At 42.1% G+C, this 25,776-nt stretch overlaps 1 protein-coding gene across 1 annotated transcript in view; it reads left to right on the forward strand.

The window, feature by feature from the left end:
* ptprfa (protein tyrosine phosphatase receptor type Fa) overlaps positions 1 to 25,776 on the forward strand; it is a 221,827-nt gene that overhangs the window by 147,507 nt on the left and 48,544 nt on the right. The window contains exons 16-21 of the mRNA XM_070909026.1: positions 5,588 to 5,705; positions 6,731 to 7,312; positions 9,671 to 9,768; positions 11,741 to 11,997; positions 14,128 to 14,209; positions 22,255 to 22,467. Coding sequence (XP_070765127.1) covers positions 5,588 to 5,705; positions 6,731 to 7,312; positions 9,671 to 9,768; positions 11,741 to 11,997; positions 14,128 to 14,209; positions 22,255 to 22,467 — 1,350 coding nt within the window. The remainder of the gene's footprint in view (positions 1 to 5,587; positions 5,706 to 6,730; positions 7,313 to 9,670; positions 9,769 to 11,740; positions 11,998 to 14,127; positions 14,210 to 22,254; positions 22,468 to 25,776) is intronic.

Genomic DNA, 25,776 nt, shown 5'->3' on the forward strand with positions numbered 1-25,776 from the left:
ACCAAATACAGAAGCAAGGTGGGGATAATGAGGGGCAGGTGAAACCAATCAGGGCAGGTGAAGACGATCACACAGGCTGTCCATCCGAGTGGAACAACAGTGACTCCCTGAACTCCTTAAAAAAGTGTGTCTCCTTCCGAAACTGCTGTATTTTAACACACCTTACAACAGCGAATGAAAGTACCTTGAGACTGTTTACACTTAAAACAAACATCAGGAATACTGTTGTCATATTTATTTAGTTCAACCAGGAGTCTGCGTCAATTGTTTGAGCTTTAACACGTGTTTCATGTGTCTTCAGAGGATGTTTTCTTCCTTTAGAGTGAGCCAGTTTTAGACTGATGAAATTAAACCTCTACGGCTGCAATCTTTTGTATTTATTTCTTCCAGGGATGACAGTGTGGGGCCCTTCCACTGATTTATTTTGTGCCGAATAAATAAAGCTCCGTATTTGCGTAAGTGAAATTTTTGAAAGCTTTATTTATTTCCATGGGAGTAATAGACTACCCGCCGTCCATATGTAGTCCATCCCTGCACAGTGCGAGATCACCTGAGCGGATCATTTGTCTCTATGCCGAGTCACCCAGTTCAGAGATGTATTGGATTACATCTGATGGTGTCTCAAAGACAAAAAGTAAGTAAAGCGACCTGGCTGGGAGGGGGGTGATCCGACGCTCGGTGATTCCCCTTTCCCGCAGTCTCTGTCTCACGCTAAAAAACAATCTGATTCAGCTGTTTTGTTGTACAGCGCCGGCCCTTTTGATCTTGCTGCTTTGTTCTCTGTCCCCGAAGCTGACAAATTTCCCAGTGAAAGTCCTTGGTATGGATTGGATCACATCTTCGGCCTGCCATACCCGGGCGGGCCTTCTCCAGCATCAGAAGTGGTTTGCGTGTCCAGAGTTTCTGCGATCCATCTCTCCATGAAAACACAAGGATCGGACCCTTCCTCTTATACATACGCAGTACTTTCCAGGGAATGCACGCTGGCTTGCAGTGCATTGATGGCGAGACTTGACCACTGCATTCCTTTCTATCAGTCTGCGTATTTTTGATGGCTGCGAGAACGGCATCTATTTGTTCGCACTCCTTGAATTACATTATGGCCTTCAAGATATCAACAGTTGAGGTATTTCCCATCAGGGTCCATCCATTTCCTCGGAATCCGACGCCATATCCTCATCAGCAGGTGTATCCATTCCCCTTGCTCTGAGCTTCTTCGTCATGTTGAGTTGCGGTGAACTTTTATTTCCAAATCATGTAGCCTTTTCGAAGCTTTGGGTAGTTTGAGAAGCAGTTATTTCAAACTTTGCAAACCTAGCGAGAAGGCTTCTGTCGCTCGGCACAGCGTCATAACCGGAAGTTCTCATTTCACTGAGAATGCCTATTAATACTACGACCAGGTGTCGTTATCCAGAAAACGCACAGATTGCATGTTAACAGCAGGTGGAGATGTGGGTAATTGAATCCAACACATTCAAGTAAAACACACTTCGCCATCATATAGCCCCAGGATGTTAAAAACCAAGATGGACAAAAACGCCTTTACAAACTGCCCACATCAAAATGCTAAAATACAACAGTAAGAAACATGTATATGTTTTGACTCAAGACACTTTTCTAGTTGATGACTCAAGCAAGTCCTGACCTGTAATAGAGCCTTTTTGCCAACTTGATATTTATTCGCAGATGCTTTCGTTCCTCGGTTTTGGCACCGGTAGACAAAAGGAGCTTCTGGCTTCATTAGCCGACACTTAAAATGAATGCACACCGGTCCTGGTGTTATAGTCAAGCTGCGTGTGGAACATTATCTCCCCGGGTGCGAGAATATTTAGGAGCATGCCCACTTACGATGACACCCAACAGCGTCCTACAGAAATCCTTCAAAGCCCTGTAACTCAGTTGGACATAGCATGATCATTGTTGTATAAAGTATGTCCGTTTTAAGATTATACGGGTCTGTTTGGCCACAGCATTGAAAACTACATCTTTCTTCAGTGAACAATGAAGAGAGATGGTTACTCTGGATAATCCACAGAACACACTGTCAACAGAGGCTACTTCTGCGACAGATAAAGTAGTTCCAATAAAAACTACTACAACCCAAACTATCTGCTTGGCTAGACACCCCTAGAGGGCGGGGGCTGGGCTGGGACAATATGCTTTTTTTTTTGTATTTTGGCTGAACTGTCCCTTTAAGTCACAGCATCATGTCCAGCAAGTGGGACCTATTTGATTGCAGTCTCAGTAGCTTAGCTTGATGACTCACTGTGACTGACTGTGGGCAGAGTCAGAGACGAATTGCATCTATGTGGCGGCCTCTTGCAGCTGCAAAGTTTTGCACAAGCACGTCATTTATTTTTTTCCACAGCTTTGAAATTGCCTTTCATAACGTTACATCATTTTGATGAGTTAACAGCTTGCTAGCAAGAAGCTAATTAGGTGGAATTCGTGGGAAATAAACAGGGACATTTTTTTTTAAAAGTGGGATGGATGCAAACCTTCTTTTAGCAACATTTGTAAGACATTTTATACAGTCTTGTAGTTCATTAAAGGTTGGACGCTGAAAGGCTCTAATCAACTTCCCACAAAGACAAAATCGCACACGCAATAAATTGACAAAATCACACAGGAAGGAAACAAGGGGAGTGTGGAAATCCGATCCTGATGCTGTCAGCAGCTAGTGGCCATGGAATGTTCAGGGAAAGGCTGGTCTCACTAGACCAAAGTCAAATCTGCAAAGTCTGGTCTATGCAGTCCTTTAAGTTGTTTGGAGCCTCCAGCTTCCAAATGTCAATAGTACAGGTATATTGTTTTTTATCAGTCCACTGGCAAAATTATTGGCAGTCGGTGCTTGTTCTTTCTGAATGGACACAGGTTCTCACTACAGTCTGCAAACATTTATAGAATTTCTGGAGTAGACATTTTCATGCGGAGCACGGAGGTACAAAGACTACTTGGTTCTGTTGTTCCGTCAGCACCTTTTTTTTTTTTTTTTAGAACTGATTACTCCAAAATGTCATGGCAAAGAGGTCTGTGATTGGTTATTTTAAATCCCAATCAAAGAACGAAAAAGAAAGTTCAGCTCACCCAGATCCCAAAACAACGTATTCCTCACATACTCTTCTCTCACTCCCTTACACCTCAGCCCGATAGTTTTTATTTGTCCAGAACATCTGTGCTCTGAGATTTCTGCCTCCATCTTAATGCGATGTAGGTGTGTTTCATTGACGCTGCTCGCGGCATTGAAAAACAACATGGAAACAATTCGACAGAATCGTCTCTGTGTCTACTCTGTGTCTACTCTGTTTACTCTGGATAATCCACAGAACACACTGTCAACAGTTTTCACAGGAGCTTTCACAACTGATGACACTTTCTGGAGGAGGTGTGTATGATTTGAGTACCACAAACAAAAATCCCATTCATCTCTGTTTTATTTGGGTGCGGTTGGCACAGTGGTGCAATGGTTATCCCTGGTTATTCTGTGTGGACAGGGGCTGTAGCCAGGATATTAGAAATACTGAGGTCAATCCCCCTATGGACAAGACACCACTGAAAAGGAGTGAGGCAAAACACTTTTCTCTAAGTTGGTACTTCAGAATATGAGCCAGGCTTCCCTGGCCGCCATTCAGAATGTCAGATCTGATGAAATTTGAAATTGAACATGCTGACTGTGGTTGAAACTTGGTCTCCGACACTCACTGAAGTATCAGTCATAAGTGTCCCCCTCCCATCGTGTTGGTCTCAGTGGAGCTGAATCATGCTAACTGCTAATGAGCTTTAGTAGTGGAGTTGTTCCCAACATTAGTGGGAGGAGGGAGGTGGAGGACAGCGGCATTTCATGTTTGACTGCTGTTTGATTGGCTCCTGTTAAACCAGACCCCCCCCCCCCCCAATCGGTTCGGTCCTTGGGAATTCACCCCCTCATCCCCACAGACTCCTGCTTGCTGTGCATTTGAAAAAGACAGATGAAAGCCCAATTAGATTTTTTTTCTTCTTCTTCTTCTCTCTCCCAAATGCAAGAAAGTCTCTGGCAACAAGAAGTGAAAAGGAATACCACCAGATTAAAATAATGAGGCTTTTAGAGGACTTCAGTCGCTTCACATGAGTCACATTTTTCTCTTATCTTTCACCTTCTTTGCCCTGCAGAGAAGACAGGAAGGAGGGAAATATCTTAACTCTTTAGGCTCCATACATGTCTGCTCTTAAATTAGCAGGAGAACCATTTAAACATCCTGTGATATATATATAAAATTGCCAGCCATAAAATAATAATTACAGCTTTTGGTTGTTTCTGGAACCCCATGGCTTGTTTTGGCAGGGCCTTGCTAATTTGCACTGTCATCTCCACGGCACAGCAAGCCCTGGGGCTGTAGGCGGAGGCACCGGTCTGACGGGAGAAATGGAACCTGCTGGGTGTTCTCTGCTGGAACTATCACCCCCCCACACACACACACACACACACCTCTGCCGCCACCCTGCTGCCAGTTTTTTTTTTCTCTTCATCTCAAGCTGCTTCATCTCTGCAACTCCTCTCGACTCATCGCTCTGGAGCGGTACTAGAAAGGGATCCTCAGCTATCTGAGAGGAGTGGGCCTTTCCCCCCCAGCCTTTTTAATGGACTCCCAACAGCTGACAGACTGTTGCTACGTGTTGCTGTCTTCGCAAGGCTTTTTGAACAGTGGAGGAGCATGTATGAACGTGGTGGTTTTTGCCTTAGCGTGCTTTCTATGTTCAAGGAGTGTGTTTTCATACGGTACATGTCATGAATGAGTGGCATGAAATGAACAGTTTAATAGATACACCTGTGCACAATCGTTTCTGATAGATTTTTGACTTAAAGGACAATTCTGGGTCTTACTTACAAAGTTTGTCCATAGTTCCTATTCATCATAATGAAGATAAGCCTAGGACCGAGCTCTGTTGAGCCTGCTGCTAATCTCGCGACTCTCCTTGCCCGCAGCGCAGGTGTCGTTGAACTTAAGCCGCCAGTGCAGAACACGTTCTACACATCCAACTCACCTTTGTTTGCGGTGGATCATCTGGATAAATTGTTGGCATGTTTGCAACCTGTCTGATCGTCTGACTGCAGATGTTTCTTGACCAGAAATACAAAAATGCAAAAATGAGACCAAAGTTGTAATTAACCAAAGTTAAGGGGGGGTTGATATACCACCAAGGCTGATATATAACCAATGAAATGTGGTCTTTTTCCGTTCATGGTCAATTTCCCAGTGAGCATACACACCATCTAACAGTACAGTCGACAACAGGAACTGTGAACTTCAGTGAGGATTTCATTTTAATGCACTCCAGGTTTACATCTGTGACCGTCACTTGACTTTTTGCTCAAAAGAGCAGTTTAAAATGCCTTGGGAGCGTTGGAAATGTGAAGCATGTTGAGTGCGCTTGACTAGTCTAATGCGCCTGAGTGCCTGGTACAGTAAACTGTCTGACAGAGCGCCAATTCAACTGAGGCCGGTTGTCTCAAACTGAACGTTGTTGCCCTTTTCTCTCCGTCTTTTCCTTTCTCTTCCACTCTTTATATCTCCCTCCTTTCTTCTCTGCGTCTCTCTCTACCACGCAGGAGGCCATTATAACAGGTTTGCTCCCAGAGACGACCTACTCCGTGACTGTGGCCGCGTATACCACCAAGGGCGATGGAGCTCGCAGCAAAGCCAAGGTGGTCACCACCACGGGAGCAGGTGTGTGCTGTGTGCGGATCTATGTGTTTGCATCTACCTGCTAGGCAACGCATTTGTAAATGAATGTTTTTACCATTTTTCCCCCTCATTATGTAAAAGTCCATCTTCACGTTTTTGACAACACCAAAATCGCACATTCATTGGTCAGCTGTGACAAGACACAAAGTACACTTTGAAAGAAAGAATAACACATTCTGTCTCTCATATTAATTTATATGCCCTCGGGGGTTTTGTTGCTACGGCCTCTCTTGTTTTCTGATATGACCATGCATCTGTTGGCTAATGTTAGCGAACTTTGGACAGAAATATCTGTATGAGTGATTTCACCAACAACTTCTGATTTCTAATCTGACGCTTCTATCACCAAGACAAAATTGTGTGTCGGTACATTCCAAAATCGTTACAAATCAGTGTTTACCAATAGGATTAGTGTGACCATTCCTTTATCTGCTATCGCTATGGTTAAGGCAAGAAACTACTTTCTTAGGGTTAGGTTTAGGTTAAAACGCATCATGGTTTGGGTTATAAACAACAAGTTTGTTAAGGTAAGGGAACCTTTTTCTTCAAAAGTTTAGGCCATTGGTTCTGTTGACTAGGATTACATTGCTAGTTGCCCCATCTGACCAATTTTTGGTTGGGGGTTCGATCCCCTGTCATGTCGAAGTGTCCTTGAGCAAGACACTGAACCTTAAGTTGCTCTCGATGGAGACCAGCACCTTGCATGGCAGCTCGGCCGCCATCAGTGTGTGAATGTGTGAGTTCAACCGTGAAGGTTGAATATGTAATGTTCATGTATGGCCAATATCATAACCTTAATTATGAGATCTTTTAAACACAGTTCCCCTTTTCTCCACCCAACTGAGGAAGCACTACAATTAGAAAGGAAAATTCTGTAGTGAAAGCTTGGCTAAGAAACAATACCTGTATAGCAACTTACAATTGAAATTTTTTAGTGTTTCATGAATTTGGTAAGTTTTCAAGTAATCAAGACATTGGAATGTTGGAGACTGTTTCCTGTGTTCCAGTGCCTGGCAAGCCCACTATGATGATCAGCACCACCATAGGCAACACTGCCCTGATCCAGTGGCAGCCCCCGAAGGAGATGGTGGGGGAGCATGTAGGATTCCAGCTCCAGTACAAGAGATCAGAGGAGGAAGCTTTCATTATCAAAGACTTCAGACAGGCAGATGATCATTTCACAGTCACTGGCCTCCACAAGGGAGCCACCTACATCTTCAAACTGTGTGCCAAAAACCGAGCAGGCAACGGGGAGGAGTATGTGAAGGAGATCAGCACTCCTGAAGACATTCCCAGCAGCTACCCTCAGAATCTGAGTGTGGAGGGCCTGACCGCCACCTCCACCAAGCTGGCCTGGGACCCCCCTCCTCTGGCTGAGAGGAACGGGAAGATCGTCAAGTACGTGGTGGTGTATCGAGATATCAATAGCCAGCACAACAACACCAACATCACCACGGAAACACAGATGACTGTCCAAGGTTTACAACCTGACACAACCTACGACATCAGGGTCCAAGCTTTCACCAGCAAAGGGGGAGGACCCATCAGCCCCAGCATTCAGAGCAGAACCATGTCCACCTCCATGCCAGGTGAGAACCACAGGCTATTCATGATTGCTGTACACAGCTTACTGTAGCTTCATCTGACCTCAGCTCTCCATACATTACTCCATGATTTGGACATTTTCTATTTTCTTCAAATAAGGAGCAAACACAATTAAAACTCAGGCGTCATCGTGACCAGCACATTGGTTTGCTAATTCTGGTGACCATGGGCACAGCTCAGCGCAACATGGAAAAGAGGCTGTAAGAGGAGTATTACAAATACAGAGTCAGCAGGTGGAGTTGGACAGGCTTCAGTAATGACCAATGACCAACATGAGCTAAAAAATAAATACTTAGAAAACACAAAACTCGCTGTAGTAATCCTCTTGACATATTTGGATATAGCTGCTGCTGTGTCATCCTGTGAAATTACGTACGTATTGAAAATCAGAGACTGTAGATGAAACAACGCGTATCCATGCTGCTGTGTGACGACTGCTGGTGAACCGCATGGCAAAGATCCGAGACCAAGTTGTTGTGGGAAACTTACTCATCGAACACAACATCAGTGTTGATTGTATTTTGATGCACATATCAATTTGCAGTACATGTCAATAAAGCCACCAAACTTTGCCCTGCGACTGCGATAAGAGGTGGGCTCAGTGGGTTTAAATGCAAACGCAATTTTGGTGCTCATTTTGGCACCACTGCGCCAACTAATCAGTAGAACCACAGCCAAACGCGAATGTTCACTTTGTGAGCCAGGAAATAACCACATACAGTATGATGCAAGAAAACAGATGAGCGCCTGAGGAAAACTGCATAAAAACTGTGTTTGCCCTATAACTGACTGCGCTGGCAGGGAAATAGAGCCCTCAGTCTTTCCAATGTAAACTTACAAAGCTAAATAAAACCAAATCTTTCTTCCAGCAGCAAGTTGCATCTTCATTGGTATTTTTGTCATCTTACCAATGTCTACGGCATTTAAATTCAATATTTCCACTGACTGTAACTACCGTCATGGCTCTGCCACTGCCTTTGCTTGCCCCATCTGGGACTGTTTCATCCACTGTGGGGGAGACAGTCCCAGATGCTTCCTAAAGAAAAGTTTAGGGCAGCGGCTGCATGATGCTCTCTATCATAGAACCAGCCGGTCCTCATCCTTGAAGTCTTTTCTCTTGCAAAACCAAAGCACTGCTACTATTTCAGATAAGGCTTACATTTCACCATTGTGTTGCTTGTAAGTAGGTTTTCAAGGCCGTGGAGTGGAAAAACACCCACTGCAGCTACAGTTGGAAGAAGTGAGAACTGGAGGACTGCTGTTGTAGTGGGTGAATTGTTTTCTCCATTGGCCACAAGGGACAGCAGTGAAACCATTCCACACTCGAAAAACAAAGTTTGGCAAGCCACACAAAGGTGAGCTTTATGCTTCGTTTGAAGCATTTTCAAACAGTAGGTTTTGGTTTTACAAGAGAGAAGAGTCCAAGGATGACTAACCGGTTGGTTTGGCAAATGTACATCACCTTAACTTACCTGCTTTAGTTAAACTGCATCGCGCAACCACTTCAATAGAGGACATCTGGAACTGTCTCCCACACAGTAGATGAAAAAGTCCAAAGTGGGGCTATGGCCAGGCCTGCCTGTGTGTGTTGGACAACTTGGTGCAGTCTGTGAAAATATTGCTTTCAAACTTTATAATCTACTATGTGTGGTATGGCACTACTAATGCTAGCTTGTAGGAATCTTGTAGTTTCAGCCAACGAAACCAGGTGCTGGTTATGTCTCTCATTTTAAACAGTTTAACCAACAGGTGACCAGTGTTTTTCTTTCACAGACCCAGGTTGGTGAAGTCATGCTCACCAGCTTATTATTTTTTCAGTTAGTGGTTATTATAAGGCATTTAAAGTTGCATTTTTAATGCAGTTTTAATTGGAATGGTATTGGTCCTGTACAATATATATTTAAGATGTAATGTATGAAAAAATGACAACCAGAATGTACATGTTATACAGAGCTAATTTACATTCTGGTTCTGTTTTTTTTTTTTTCTTTTAAATTGTAATTGGATGTTTTTATTCCAAATTTGGTTCGAGTTTCACAGATTGGGATCAATGCAACAGCACCCCTACTAGGCAAAGGATTCAGACACCAAACACAACACCAAAGGTGTTTCCCAACAGGACCAACCAGATCAAATAAAATGGTACAAATCAGGCTCCAGTTATATTTCAAGAACTCAAAAATCAATCTTCAAAATGTTATCACCCTCTACCATTTACAAATTGTTCATTTTCGGTCACATTTTAGTTCTTGGTTTTGTGCACCGACTCTTCAACTTTGAATCATCTCAGTTATATCCGCAATTAAATTAACTACCTAATAATCATCTAGACCTTCCCTCAGTGTTCACCAAGAACTTTGGTGTGAAGGCTGTGATGAAAACCTCTGTCCTGCTGACCTGGGAAGTGCCAGAAACCTACAAATCTCAAGTGCCTCTCAAGGTAAGATCAGCCCACGCTTCCACCCAGACATCAGCTGCAGCACTGGGACAGATATTACAGCTACTGAACAACTAAAAGAGGGGTCTGACTGATAATCCAGGACCAAGTCAGTGTTTGTGAATATCAATAAATATGGCCAGGCAGTAGAGACCAAAGAAGGAAAACAAGGGTCTGATTTTATACTCAGGTACCATCTCATTCCCAGACAAGAATATGGTCCACTATAGATGGAGACTGAATAATAACTGTAGAGACTGACTTATGATGAAAAAAATATAAAAGGGGCACCTGAAATAGCACTGAATTAAAACAAAACACATCCATGTGTTGTAGTAGGTATAAAAAGATTTTTTTTTTCATTGTAGGAACTGTATATGCAAACAGGAGGTGGTATCATTAACACATTATAATGTAATGGCTACAATAATAGACAACATTTTTATGAGATATTTTAAGATACACAATCAACAAACAACATTTTTGTGGAACACTTTGCCCTTTAGTCCTCCTTAACAGAACAGCTGCTCCATAAATCATCAAGAAAATCCATTTCGCTGTACTTTCTGACTGGCTATTTGTTAAGGGGCCTGTCTGTCTTGTCACTCTGCCTTTGGCACTGTGTAGCTCTGATGATAAGCTGTAGTGCAAAAAGTTTATGACCAAGCATCAGCAACTAAACAATAGTAAGCAAGTCAACCTTGCTTTATTTCTACAGCACCTTGTAACACAAAGCATTATAGAGTGCTTCACGAAATCAAAAGCGGAGAACACAAGAGGCAGCAAGCTCCCAAACTTTCACAGCACTGTAAAACAAATACAAAAGAACACCTAAGTGAATTGGAGATACAAATAACAATGTTATCACATAATGCACAAATAAATACCGAGGCCAGAGAAGTTATGATAGATTTAGTCCCTTATACTGTGTGAAGGCAGTTCCACAGCCAGGCAGTCAAACTGCAAAGACACAGCCATCTTTATTGAAGGAATATCTATCTTTCCGAGTGTGAGATTGATGTCAATCTCATGTCATGTGCGTTAAGTTTGGAGCTAAAGTGGGGACATGGTTAACTTAGCTCAGCATGAAGACTAGACGCAGAACAAGAAGCAACTGGCCTTGCTCTGTGCGTAGAGAACATATTTGCCAACCATCACCTAAAGGGACGTTTGGTGCAGGAACTATTTCTTGGAAAACAATATCCAGAAGTAGTGACTGTGTGCAGCTTCCTGAAGTTTTACTGTGACAGTGAGGTTGCCAGTTTTGGTACCATTGGACCTGTACAGAGACCAGAACCGTAGATGCCAACCTGTGCTATAGCCAGAGCTGTTGCACAGAAGTGCTGTGCGAACTGATGAAAGCGCTTCATGAAGTCCATGAAGTTGTTTTTTTACGTTTCTGTTTGTGCACCAATTAAACAAGCAAGATCCAACACGTTAATCAGTGAGCTTTAGAGGTGTTGGTAGGTGTATTTTCTCACTTTACACAGAGCCAGGCTAGCTGTCTCCCTGTGCCCACAGTGTTTTTATTAAGCTAATCAGCTGCTAATTGAGCTTCTAATTTACAGTACAGATATGAGAGTGGTATCAATCTTATCACCTAACTCTTGATGAGAAAGGAAATAAGCGTATTTCCCACAAGGTTGAACTATTCCTATAAGGTCAGAGGGTAATAAGTCAAAGTGACAAAACAATAGTGCAAGGAAGAGAGGGGGGAAATCATTAATGTATCACTTTATGCTGATGATAATCAACTATTATAATACATGTTTCCGAGGGATAAATATTTAAATGTTATCAAATTTTATTACTTACTTCAGAATATTATTTTTGTCAAGGTAATTTAGACAAAGGAAAACCTTTTTTTCTTCGAATCAGTTCTAATTCTTTCCATGGACAACCAGTGCAGTAAAGGTCATGTAATCAATCAAACTGTATACGTGTTAGTAACACTGAAACTTCATCCTGGCTTCAGATCCTGTACAACCAGCAGAGTGTGGAGGTTCAAGGCAACCTGAAGAGGAAGTTGATCACACAGCTGCAGCCAGATACCGATTATTCCTTCGTGCTAATGAGCCGCGGGAACAGCGCAGGCGGCCTCCAGCAGCAGGTTGCCATCCGAACAGCTCCGGACTTGCTGAAGATGAAACCAGCTCAGTACCAACACGATGTGGAGGAGGGCGGCAAAGTGACCATCAGCCTGCCCAGGGTCCCAACTGAAGCCCCTGTCAGGTCTGTACTGTTTGTTTGTCTGAGGGGGAAACCAAAAGAAAAACACTTCAAACAAACAAAAAACCTCGGGGATGATTCATGATTTCAGAGAAGTTTCGGAGACGTCTTCTCTCCTCTGCAATTAAGGCTGCCATTGTCAGGAAGCAAATAATATCTACAATAATTTGAATACTTGACTGTGAAATGTAACCACTACTGAATCCTTAATCTGGAAATGTAGCTACCACTGAATTTGAAAATAATGAGATATTTAGAGATACTCATCTCAAAATCATTCATCTGCTTTTATGTGGTTTGACCACTTGAAATTACCTCATGGAATAACTTTGGTGAATTGTATTATCTTAGCTACAGTATATCATATTACTGGTTTATTGTTACTGATGCATTAATTTATGCATAGGCAGCGTTGTAACGTTGTAGCAGGTATACGTATTTAAACTATTTTATATACCGTTGAGCAGTTTAATCTTTAAAATACTGTACATATTTAAATCCATCTGTATGTGGATAAGTGGATCATATTTCATATGTAAAGTAAATGGTAACTACTGTATCATATTCAAATAAATGTGGTGGAGTAGAGGGACAAAGCAGCATAAAATGTACCTCATCATTTTCATTCTCATCTTAAAGCTGCATTCATTTATTTTTTGGCCACTTGGGGGCAGCAGAACAAACTCTAAACCAAACACTGACACGTTTTTTTCAAACTACTGTACTTAAAATTTGGAGGCAGTTTATTTTTATTTTATTCCAATTTTATGCTGCTTTACACTTGTGCTCCACACCATTTCAGAAGACAATACTATACTTTTTGCTCCACTACATTTATTAGCTTTACAGATTAAGATTTAACACACAAAATATATGGTCAACTTTTAAATACATTGTTATAGATTATACAACATATACACAACACAATATATATATATATATATATATATATATATATATATATATAAAGTAGTTCAAATTTGTGACACCTCAATTAGCTGCAACATTAAAATGTCCCATATATGTAATGCATCAATAATAATAATCGAATATTATAACATATAATAAGTTAATACTCTGAAAGGACCATTATGTGTACCTTTGATACTTTAAGTATATTTTGTACTTTGAGAGGAGGGGTTTTACTTGTAATAGATTCCTTTTATACTGGGTATTTCTACCTTTACTTAAGTTAAGAATCGGAGCACACCGATGAGAGCATGACCTCAGGGAGTGCGCTGTTCTCCCCAGCATACATTCAGTGCATGAGCAGTTTGAAGACCGTAAAAAGCCTCAGCACTCAGCGGCCACACACACACACACACAGACACACACACACACACAATGATGCAGACAGACAATGTTTTTTGTGTTAAATCAATAGCTCAGACACAAGCTTGGAGGGGGGTTTCAACAGCTATCACAAGCCTGGTTTATTTACTTCTTGTCCTGTTCCAGCCGGTCCATAACCAGCCAATTATCAGCTGCAGCAAAGAGTTCTTGCTGGTCAGAGTAGTTTCAAGAACAAACAAAACATTCAGTCCCACAACCCAACAAACAACACTACACGATTACAACACTACAACCACATGCCATATTAACAATAACCCCGCTGCCGCTCCTGAGCTCTCTCCTGATACCAGAAAGCAATTTATTTAAGAGTTGAGCTTCAAAACCACAATTGATGAGCGAAGAGAATTCAATTGCAAAGGCTGCAATTCAGTAGGTTGTTTTTTTTTTTTTTATTATAATCCAGCTCGGTTAAGAAGACAGGCACCACTAATTACTTGGACTTAATTGTCTTTCAAGTGTTTGTTTCTCCAAAGAAATCGCCCACAAGTAAGCTGTAATAAGAGAAGTGGGGCTGATGGAGAGGGAAAAAAACAAACTAATACCATCTCTATACGAATGCCTGGCCCCGACCTTTTCATCATCCGCAGTGCCGAACTTATCCCGTTGGTGAAGAGGAGACATGAATGTAAAAAACACTTTCGAACAAACACAAAAGTCCTTAAGATAGAATAGTTGGCTGAGATGAAACAGCATGTAATTCGCATTAAAGCTCTGTGTTTTTGTGTGTACATGTAGACGACGTCTATGCGTAATGCATTTGTGTTTCTGTGCCTGACACAGGTGGTACTACATAGTGGTTGTCCCCGTCACCCCGGCGTCTCTGACAAGATGGGAGAACCCTGAAGACATGGACGTGCACGAGGTGGGTGGACGTGTACTTGGATTAGTCCTGCAAAGTGGACAAAGATTGCTCACACCAGGCATTTTAGTAAACCGTTGTTAAAATTGGGTTTTTGGTCCAAAAACGGGGGGTCGGGATGGGTTATGGTTTAAGGTACCTTTTTTGTCTTAACAAACACAGGTTTAAATGTAGTGTTCACACTGTACATCATGCAATTAGTCAGCACATATTCAGAAGCTTCTTGCATGGGTCCCATTGTGTGTATCGTTGACGCCCGCTAGAAGTGTTTGAATGCATTTCTTTCTTCAAAGACATTTGCAAAGCAAGTTTTTTTGCTACATTTCCAAGAAATTGCTGCCTTTCCTGCTGCATTAAAGCCACCATTTGTTGATCAGTGGACATGCGTGGAGTCAAGCAATGCATTCCGCTTAACGTTTGCATTACCGACCTCTGCAGTGGGCGGGTGTTGTGTGTGGTGACACCCGCATGCCTGTGCATTGTTGTGCGCATGCTGGAAGAGCATGTGGTGCAAAGAAAACAGGGACCTGCACCTGAAAACAATAAGCCTCTTTCACAGCGCGCATTTAATTTTCCGTAGTAAAAAAAAGAAACACAGGTGTCACTAATAACAATAACAATGGCTGTATTCTATCCAAGTGTGATGGTAAGCCAGCATGCACAGTGCCAGGACCCTGAAACTGAAGCAGCTAAATGGAATTCAACCGGCATTCATTGTATTATCTACACCTGTGTTTTTCCTACTGTGACATGTGAACATGTCTTGTGTGAGTCAAGAATCAACCCCCCTTGTGTAGATAACAGAAGAACGCAGTGCTTGTTTCAGCATTCATTTGGCTGTTTATTGCACTGCATGATCTTAGTCCATGTTATTTGCTATAGCTTTGTGTAAACAGACTGGCTCCATGCTACAGCCAACGAAACTAAAAGTCTAAAGGCCCTCTAGCAGCCCTGAGGCTGCAATATTCATTACACACAACAATAAGAAAAGGTTGGATGGGACAAACAACATACTGATTCTTACAGCCTTGCTGTCGGGGGGACTGAAAATATAATATCTGACCTCGGCCCAGAAGATGTCAGGGAGTACTAACTTGTACATGGTCAGAGACTGTTAGAGCAGTCAGCCTTTTGTGTTATGGTGTTATTGTAACTGGAAATCTTAACATAATGGCAGAGCTAGGACCCAGAATATTCACGGCAAGTACGAACTTGATCATTTAGCCTAATGACGTTGCCAAGGGAAAGTTTATCCATTGACCGAAATGGACAGTGGTCCTCCATGGAGTGTTTAGTAAGCATTATGAAAATGTTGTGAAATGTTGGCATGGGGATTGTAATAGGGGAAAGGCTGAGGAGGGGGTTTCTGTACTGTCAAGAGACAAAAAGTCAGGGAATCCGCAAACTTTAGGACTACCTCTGGGGAGTCTTAATCTCAACAAGAAATGTAATGACAATCTGGCTGTTTGTTCAGAAATTACTGTTGAATTATTCATTTGAACGCTTATTTGATCCTTAACCCCTCTATAAGTATACACACACATAATATGGTCTTCCCATTCCCATAGCTCTGAAGTAGTATCCTCGCCGTCTTTCGAAATGAACACTCTGGGTTGGCTGATCTCTTTGGCCTCTGCTGGTCAACAGCACCTTCCATGTAAAGTATATTTTAATGCTCGGCAAGTGCTCCTAATGCAGCAGGATAATCTTCCGTGCGTAAGGCCTGTATTGTATGTTCCATTCGATAACTGCACAGCTTTGTTGTAGATTATATCTTGTGTATATTATTATCCAATTAATGTTTGATAGCATAGATAGGTTTATTCTGAGGACTGCCGTGTGCTCTCTTAGATCCCAGGCACAACTCCATTACAAAAAGTGCAGGTCTGCCCTACGGCACAAGCAGTGCTGCACCTCCCAGTATGCCGAGGGGGTGATGCGGGGTCCTGTCTTTGCTTGACACCTCCTGTAAAAAAGACAGGATTAATGTTGAACTGGGTAAAAAAAAGGTTATTGTTTGCGGTGAGGGAATTAGGGTGGGTGTTCTTATTGAGAGGATAACTCAAAAATGACTTGAGGGTTAGGGCAACTTGCAGCTATTCACTTGCTGACCTGAATTTGGCACTTGATCAATATGAAAAACATTTACACTAAGTTCTAGTATTCACTTTGTATTACGACAGTCTCAAAATCACCTTTCCAGATGATGTTTGTCTTCACTCTGCAGGGGTAGAAGACTAAATGTGGAGTTGTCGAGGCTACTGAAATGTAAATTAACCACTAAGGAACACATGGTGACACCAAAACCATGAAGTTCCCGTTTATGTAAAGAATGGCACTATCGCTTTTCCAGCAATTGTATATAATTACTGCTGTCAGTAAAAATCCATTAGCCATACTTTTAGTGTTTCGCTTCCAAGTGCTTCCCCAACCTGTAAGTGAACAGGCTGCTTTTGGTGTCAATTACATAAGCAGCTTCTCGTGAGTAACCACACTGGATTGTGCTCCCCAGAATCTTTATTAAGGGCAGTCGTCGAAGACAGACTTGTAAGGCTGCGCAGTTGGAACCAAATATCCATTTTGAGCATCATTTGTCAACAATTATTCCCATTATTGTCATGCGAATACATCATCTCTACATCAGCCTAAAGACACGGAGCTAGGTATCTCATCATCTAGATCCTCCTGTCTCTCTTCTGGATTTGTGTCTCCTGATGAATTACATCTATATATAACGCCATTGTTGTTTGGGAAAGGGTAAAGCCACAGCTGATTGGTGAATGAATTTCAGACGTGTAATGAATATAAAGATATACATTTGATTACTTATTATTAGTGGTAGCGGTCTGCTAGGTTTGGTTGCTGTGTGTTTTGATTGCTGTGGAGCTCTATATATGAAGAAGGGGAAGAGGCAGACTGGGAGTAGTCAGATGGAAACTTCCCACATGGGTGAATCCACTCTATTCTCCTGTCAATCTAAATGCAGTTTACTTCGGTTTAACAAAGGAAGTATGTCGGCGCACTGGATGCATCTGGGTGGCATATTGATTTACACGTAGATGCCGCGATGCCATATTGGTACGCGGGAAGCCTCCTAATGCATGTACTGTATGTCTATCAAGGCAGAAGGTCTATCCACAATTAAAATCATCATAACTCGCATGTATTTAAATCATCATAACTCGCATGTATTTACGGTACAGGATACTTGGTTAAATTAAAAATGTGTGTTTTCATAGCAAAATACTTGATCTTACGTAGATAGTAACAGTAATATTACTGCAATATATTTCAGATGAATTTGCGCAACGTAATCGGTTTCTAAGTATATTCAGGTTCGCAGTTCTGTTTTTAATTTAATTTACTGTGAAATAGCCTGTAGATAATTTGCTCATTTACATTTTTATTCACTAAATGATATATGCTGTGTATCAGCAGGGTTGTGCAGAGTTGCACCCCCCTGTCGCTCGGTTTTGGTATTTGTTTCATTATAACATTGGAAAAGCAGCAGCAGTCTGGCATTTTCTACTATTTGAACTGACCGGGGTTTGACGATGATTTCGCATTTAGTTTGAATGAAAGGAAAACTGGACAGGTCTCAGTTGAGATTTGGCGCGATGTCTCTGCCTCATCCAGGTCACAGCTCAGTGGACATGAATTGGTGTCACTGCAGTCAGCCAACGTACAGCGTTGATGTTCGGCGGCTATAGGCTCTGAAGAAGGAAAAAAACCCAGCTCAGGACAGCAGGGACTGATGAGTGATGATACTTATAACTTCTCCTCAGGGGAATACACGCAGAGCCTACCCGTGGGGTGTTGGGGGAGGGGGATGAACAGCAGCAGCAACAGCAAAGTGGCATCATAGCTTTCAGTGAACAGTGCAAGAGAATGAACAGAGCACATGGGGGCTTAAGTTCACCGCCATAACTGAACAGTCTGAACTTGTTTAATTCGCTTGAATTTTAGATTTTTTTTTTAGTTTTGTTAGTTTTAGTCAAGGAAAACTAAAGGCCTGCCTGTTTTTTGCAGCTTGTCCCACCGGTCACGTCTAATTTTCAATGTTGTTGAATTTAGTCCATAAATCTAAATGTCTTTTTTCCTTCCTGGCAGAGTTAGTTAGCACTACAAGCAGACGTTCATGTTAGTGAAATGTAAGATGCTGCTTTATTAGTGCAACAGGTGAACAGCTACAGCTAAAGCAGCTTCTGAAGACAAGATATTTCTGGATACTGCTTTGCACGCAGGTCATTGAACCACACTTTGCATTGAAACAGTTATTAGTAGATAGATTTGTCCATTTGTCTCTTTCACATTATTCATTGTTTTTTTTGTTTTTTTTTTTAAAGGTTCCTTCTTAATTAGATATGGTTTCATTTTTGAACACTGATTTAAATGAACAATATGCAGTGGAAACAGGAATGGAACGTGGTGGCCCTCCCCCGCATAATGATAACAAATACAGAGAAGTTAGTACACAATGTGCTTTGGGAGCAGACACTTTGGGATTCAAATGCAAAACATTTCTCGGGAGCTCCAGAGAAGTTGCTCCAGAGTGTTTTCTGTTACAACAAACATTTTGCTAGAGGATGTAGGATATATTGAACTTCTGTGTCATGTGAACTTTCTTCATTCTGAAGAAAATGAAGAATCATGCCGCAGCCCAGCATTAGAGAGAGTTTTATTGTTATCACACAAGAGCTCTCTATGCTATACTCTATAAAACCAACATATGATTCCCTCTTAATTTTAGGTCTGATGCTTAGCTGTCAGCATTCTTCTGTTGTGCATTGCTGTCGGCAGAAAAGTGTCCCAGCATGTGCCATGTCTTCAACAAGATAAACCAAAGGGATTGTTAAGTAAATACACCTGAACCAAAATTCATTTGTGAAATCAGTTTGGTTTTTGTTCCTCTTCTCGCTGGGAAGAAAAAAAAAAGAAAGAAAAAAGATTGGCAGGTTGGTCTGTGTGTGAATGAAGTGAGTATTATGTCAGTGTCACCTTCAACATTTATGGGTGGCAGGTAGGTCTGACTCAAAGGTGATATAGAGTGGAGATGGGAAGCAGTTGGTGAGGGAAAATGTTCCACACACACATCCTCGGAAGGTCACAGCAGGACGTCAAACTGTGCAAATTTAGTCCTGCCTAATCGTGACGTCTCTGGTATCCTCCAACATGCACTTTTCCTAGAGCTAGAAACAGTATTTTATAAGGTACAAGTGTCTTTACATTAGAATGACTCGCACTGATAGCCAAAGGTTCTTCAAGACGGAACCATAAGATGCCAAACCGGAGTTTTTGGATTCTTGAACTGCAGAGAAAGAAACAAACAACAAACCGAGGTATGAAGTGCAAGGGTTTGAATCTCAATTGCACTGATACCATTGCAAGGCTTTATATGTGGTTGTCCATGACTTTGTTCCACTTGCGCAGTAGTTACGTTACACGGCCAAAAGCACACCCAGTCATCCAGTCATTACAACCATATGGGATAGTTGAACATGTAATGCGAAAACCATGGGTGTTAATCTGCTATAACAGCCTCCACCCAGTTCTCAGTTCTATCACACTGACCTGGGAAAACCATTTCTTTATGAACCTGTCTGCGTGCACTGAGGTATTATCATCATCATCATACAGGAAAGGGACAAACACAAAGTTGGAAGCGCTCTATTGTGTAAAATTTCACTGTGTGCTGTAGCATCAAGATCTCCCTTCATTGGAACTAAGGGGTCCAGACCAGGAAAAACAGCCCCAAAGCAAAAGTACACAGGAGTATTGGGAAGAGGGCGTCCACATACTTATGGGCACTTATAGTGATAAAATGTGGTCTGATGTTACAGTAACGGACAAGCTACATCTGCCTGAAATGGTAACATAAAAACAATTGCGGCGTTGCGGTGTATTTATTGAATTATTTGCTTGAGCATTCAAAGTCAGGTTGGAAGAAGAAAGTGAGCCCTTGGTTTTAGTAACTAGCTCAACCTCATTTTACAGCAGGGACCTCAACCAAATGTTTCCTGCCTGTGTTGATCACACCTCCACATTGGCCAGGAGGAATTTTAGACCATTTCCCCCGAACAAAACAAAACATTCATAATGGACATTTCAGGAATGTCTTGAATGGCTCTCTTCAGTTCATGTCACAGAATCTCAAGTGACTTGAGGCCGGGATTTGACCCTCACCATTCTGAAACATTACTTTTCTTATGTCTGAGCCATTTTGTAGTTGTTGCAGACCTCCATGACTTTGAGATATTTAGACAGGTCTTTTAACTGTGACCCCATGAGTTCTCTTCCACCTTTTCAAACCTTTTTGCCACCTTTGCTACTTGCTTGTAAAAAGGAGATTATAAATTGAGATAACAAATGTGCCAGTTTGGAAAACAATCATTTGAGTGTTGTTAGTTTGCATAGAGTGTATTTGTCTTTGTTCTTTCAGTATTTCTAAAACTTGAGTCAAATTCCTTGCATGTGTACACACACACACACACAATAAAGCCCATTTTATGGATGAATTATGCATAAATGTAGGTCATTCCAAAGGGTTCACTTTCTTTATCTTAGCCCTGTAGAAAATGAATAATACATTGGGACTATTTTCACAAATCGGAGCTTTGATGTGACTACTCAGAGACATTTAATGAAGAAGCCTAAACATAATAACTTATTGCTTATTGTATTCAGACCAGTGTGGGTTCTGTGGAGACAGCGTCATTTACCCATGCTTATGGTCAGAAGCAAAGCAGGTCGTAATGCGATGGTCTTATTTAACAGGCTACCGTTCATTTTGGTAATAACAACATTGTACCCAACAATGTAACTGCTGAGTCTTGGGAATGTGGCAACATTGCCAAAATGACATCAAACAGGTTGAAAACAAACCCCCAGATCAGTCAAAATGATGTGGGAAAAAAATGAAAATGAAATGAAAGTGAATGGTAAAATGATAAGCCAAACTGTGTGTTGTAAATATCCATCACAGTTTACGGATCCACTTCTTGCTTTAACTTTGACCTACTGTACTAACTGTAGCTGTGTACAGTTTTCTTTTACAATGAGGGGTTGTTTGTGCCATTTCCCGTGCGCTCGCTTCATTTTGACCTCCAAAGAATGTGGTTTAGATGATCTGGATAAACTCTCCGGTTTGCTTACAACCCGTCTGATCCTCTGACTGCATGTTTCTTGACTCGTCAGACTTTGTTGTACGATGTTGTAGAGTTTTCAGTACGTACAGAGTAAGTACAGAGCTGGAGTCAGGATGTGATTAGTTTTATCATGAAGGGAACCAGTTACATACTGTAATGTAGAAATAACAGTTTGTGATTTCTTGCTAAGCTACGCTACCCAAGTCTTGACATTGATATAACTATTCTCATCTCGTCAAAGGACTTCCCAAAATGTTGAACGGTTCCTTTAACTTAACCATCATTTATTTGCTATAAAAATTATTATTATTATTATTATTTTCGTATGCTTAACCAAGCAGTGCTGGTGGTTGCTGTAGTCAATGAAACTGGCGACACCAGGCGTGAGAGAAACACGTAAATCCGCTCTACAAACATAAAAATAGGCCAGTCTTCTATTTATATTTTTTGCACGAGATGTGCGTGGTCCTTTTACCCAGAAATGGGTCATAAAATGTCTATATTTATAAGTAGTCGTGACGTATGTCGGCTACTTTGTATCAAACAGGGCTTCCGCTTTGGCGTCTTGAACACCCTGCAGGTACCAGCTGGTGGTTGCTTAGAAACTTTATCCCTTACATGTAGTCTAGAACTGAAACTGGATCAGAATAAAAGTCAGTCACTTGGGAAGAGAAATAAATAAATAAAATGAAATAAAAAAATAACGGGAATCATGTGTGAAGAACATTTTGTTCTGTCCGCTGACTCTCCATGCGGAGGGAGGCACAGGGGAAAAAAAAAAAACTCTTACCGTCTCTCAGAGAGATCAATTTTGTGATGTCACGTTGTGTTATGTTGTATCGCCATGCCACCTCATGACAAGCCCATTCCAAAGTCTCCTGTTGTGTCGCCCCCCTCTGGCAGCTCCTTGAGGCTGGTGCTGACAGCAGTCTGCAGAGAAAGAAGAGACAGAGCCAGGATTTCCTGCAGCCCTACATCGCCGCCAAGCTGGACGCTCTGCCCGAGGTCTTCACTCTGGGTGATGAGAAGAAATACAACGGCTACTACAACAAACCCCTCCCCGGCCAGCAGCAGTATCGCTGCTTTGTTCTGGCTGACCTGACGAACCACGAGTCTGTGAGTGACCTTTATGTATTTATAAAGGACATGAGCATGTACGTCACCTTAACACCTTCATTGCATGGTTTAAAAAGAGAGAAAGTCCTCCTCGCTAACGGTATATGTACAGTACTCACGCTACCTTGTGCAGAGGATGGTGCCTTTTTTGGGCCAGTTCCTGTGTAGCCATCAGAATCAGTGTTGGGACAGGTAGGTGGAAAAAAAGGTATCGAGGTCGGTAATAAACTGCAATCTTCAGTTTCAATTTGTGAATTTTGAATATTACACCATGGTGCTCACTCTGAATATCAACACGGAACGCCCAAGATCATCCTCAAAAATAGAGCCAGAAAAAGCTCCGACAGCCAGATCGCTGGCCGTTTAGGGAATTATTCAGGCCTCATGACCGCCCTCAAACTGAATGTCAAACAAGCTAATCTAGCAGATTCTAAAATTCGTCAGGGACAACCAATTCAGGGTTAAAATCTTGCTTAACTTGTACAGCAGGGGTGCCCAATACGTCGATCGCGATCTACCGGTCGATCTCAAAGGTAGTGTGGGTAGATCGCATGGCATTAAAAAAATAGACGTCAGCCTATCATCACTTGATTGACATACAGGGCAGCCAGTCTGACATCTGATCTTTTCTGACACATGGGTCACCACGCATGCGCGTACAAGCGCGCCAAGTGCGGCAAAATGCATCCCTGGCTGATTCCATTCAGTGCAAGTCATCAGAGTAAGGTAATGACAAAAAATGTACAGAGTTATATTGTGCAATATAGGTTCATGCAGTTATGCAAGGTACACAAACATATATTGTACATATAAAGAATACTGTGTAATATGTTGTAATATGTTTTGCATTTTTATAGTAGGTCGATCATTTTGACTTGGTCATTTTATAAGTAGCTCGCATGCTGAAAAAGTGTGTGCACCCCTGTTGTACAGCATCGGGCCACCTTTACAACAACGCGTTTATCCACATGTTAATGCATGAAACTTGACAATGAAGGCAACCTTTGTGAATCTTGATGCTTGTGAAAGTTCATTGTTCCGGGGTTCAACCCCGCAGTAACGCCACAGTCTGTACCGTTGTAGTACTGCACTGCATTTTATATGAAGGTGTTTGCTTGCTCAGTAGAACTTTGGCAGAACCGTGCTCTCGTAATAATACAAATGGACTCTCAGAGGAGGGTCTGACCCAACTTAGCACCAACTGTTTTATGTCATGTACTCCTTCTACATTCCTATAGCAGTTAAATGCACAGGCCCCAGCTAGAAGCAAAGTTCAGTATTAGACTGGATTAAGCTGTAAGTTACAGTCTGACTTGTATGCAGCAGCGCAGTGTCAGTAAAAGTTCACCAATAGCAAGGCTGCGCTTGACACCTCCTGCCCTTTAATAAATCATAAAACTACACCAGAGGACGAGGGGATGGCTAAGGTAACGTGGATGGGTTTTTTAATATGCGGGTCTATTGCTGTTTTGTCGGCATTTGTGGCCTTTTAAAGTCGCCAGATTAATAGTTGTTATAAAACTACGTAAAGACTTCATTTCTACCCTGTGGGTCACATTCTAGTACTTACAGCTGCAGTGCGTCCTCCATACATTTTCACAAAAGGCCTAGCATCGCTGAATAAACAGAGCAGAGTTTGTTTTTTTTCCCACCCCATTGTTTTCTCTCTGTGGAACAAAAGAGCAGCCCCCTCAGGCAGCGGTGCGCGCATGCCAGACACGTCGCGGCGATGCGAATCACGTCCCGGTGTCGTGCATGCATCTGCAGGTATATCTCTCCGACAGTGAAGCCACGATCCCTGCTCTCACTCACAGGCATCTCACTTCCAGAGCAGAGCATCTTCGCCGCCTCTCCTAATATCAAGTGCTTTTGTTCTTTGCACCTTGTGGCATTGTCATTAAAAACGTGTTAAGATCTGGGTTTTTGGTCCAGAATAACAGATGCGACTTCTGGCTTACTACCTTTGAACAGTCAGTGTTTATAGAACTCCAGCAGCTACCACAGCAAATGAACTGTGCTGCAGTTGTAGAACCAACCCTTTCATAAAGCGCATTAATCCCATTACGGTCATCAGCAGCAACATCGTAAACCAATGCACTTTCCACAAAGCTCTGGCATGTGAAACACGCTTCCTACTGACCTCCAACAACCTTAATTTCCTGAGGAAAAAATACCCACTTCAGTTTCATATTAACGTGAAGACCCAGATATTTGACGAATATGAAATATATATATATTAATATTTGTGATACTGCCTTTCCTTTTCCAAAAGTAACTAAGGAGTTGAATTGAATTGAAAAGTCGATATCCATCTGCTGCGGACTGTTGGCACGCTGGGCAATGTTCTGGTTTTGGAGGACCAAAGGGCCAGCCAGGGGTACGGACTTAACTTTAGACGAGTGTTGGTCTGTGAAATTGGTCCAAGTATATTTTGGCTGATTCCAGTGGCCATTTATCATTCCATGCCGGATTCAGGACGCTGTTTTTCTGTGCAATCTTGGCAAGAAAGCTAGTGAGAAATACTGGAGTCACCTGAGCTTTGTTCAGAGTTAGGACAGTCTGCAACTTGGCAAACCCAACGAGAAGACCTCACCTCAGCATGTATTGGTCGTAATGTAGCTCAAAATTGCTATTTTGAAAGCATTTCGACACTTTAACGCATTATATGGATACACAGAATAGAACAATGACCTTTTCATCGAACTATGGGTAAGACAGCAAATTCATGTATTTCTTTAAGGAAATGTTGAGGTAAAAACTTTGAGGGAAAGTGAGGAAACCCAAAGGAAAAGTTCGATACATGTTTGACTTCCTCCTGGATTGTACTGAACATCACAGATGTGGTGGGCTGTAGTCCATTTCCACTGCAGGAGCCCTAGGGGCCATTTGAGAAAACACAGGAACCTTTCTTGCATTTTGACTCGAGAAACTTAAAATGTAGCTATTCTTCTTTAGTTCTAGGTGCCAGAAAAAGGTCCCTTCTCTGGGGGTAGTAGTGTAGTAGTAGGGCGGCATGGTGGTACAGCGGTTAGTAGAGCAGGTTGGGGGTTCGATCCTCGGCTCCCCCCGTCATGTCGAAGCGTCCCTGAGCAAGACACTGAACCCTAAGTTGCTCCCGATGGAGGCCAGCACCTTGCATGGCAGCTGGGTCACCATCAGTGTGTGAATGGGTGAATGAGACCTGATCTGTAAATCGCTATATAAGCGAAGACCATTTACCAGGAACTATCAGTGTGGAGTTCACTGTTCTGAATGTTGCTGTCAAACACAAACCTTGTCGCTGCTACAGCTACACTACACTAAGCAGCA

The sequence above is a fragment of the Enoplosus armatus genome, chromosome 7 (genome assembly GCF_043641665.1).
Source record: "Enoplosus armatus isolate fEnoArm2 chromosome 7, fEnoArm2.hap1, whole genome shotgun sequence".
Classification (NCBI taxonomy): domain Eukaryota; kingdom Metazoa; phylum Chordata; class Actinopteri; order Centrarchiformes; family Enoplosidae; genus Enoplosus; species Enoplosus armatus.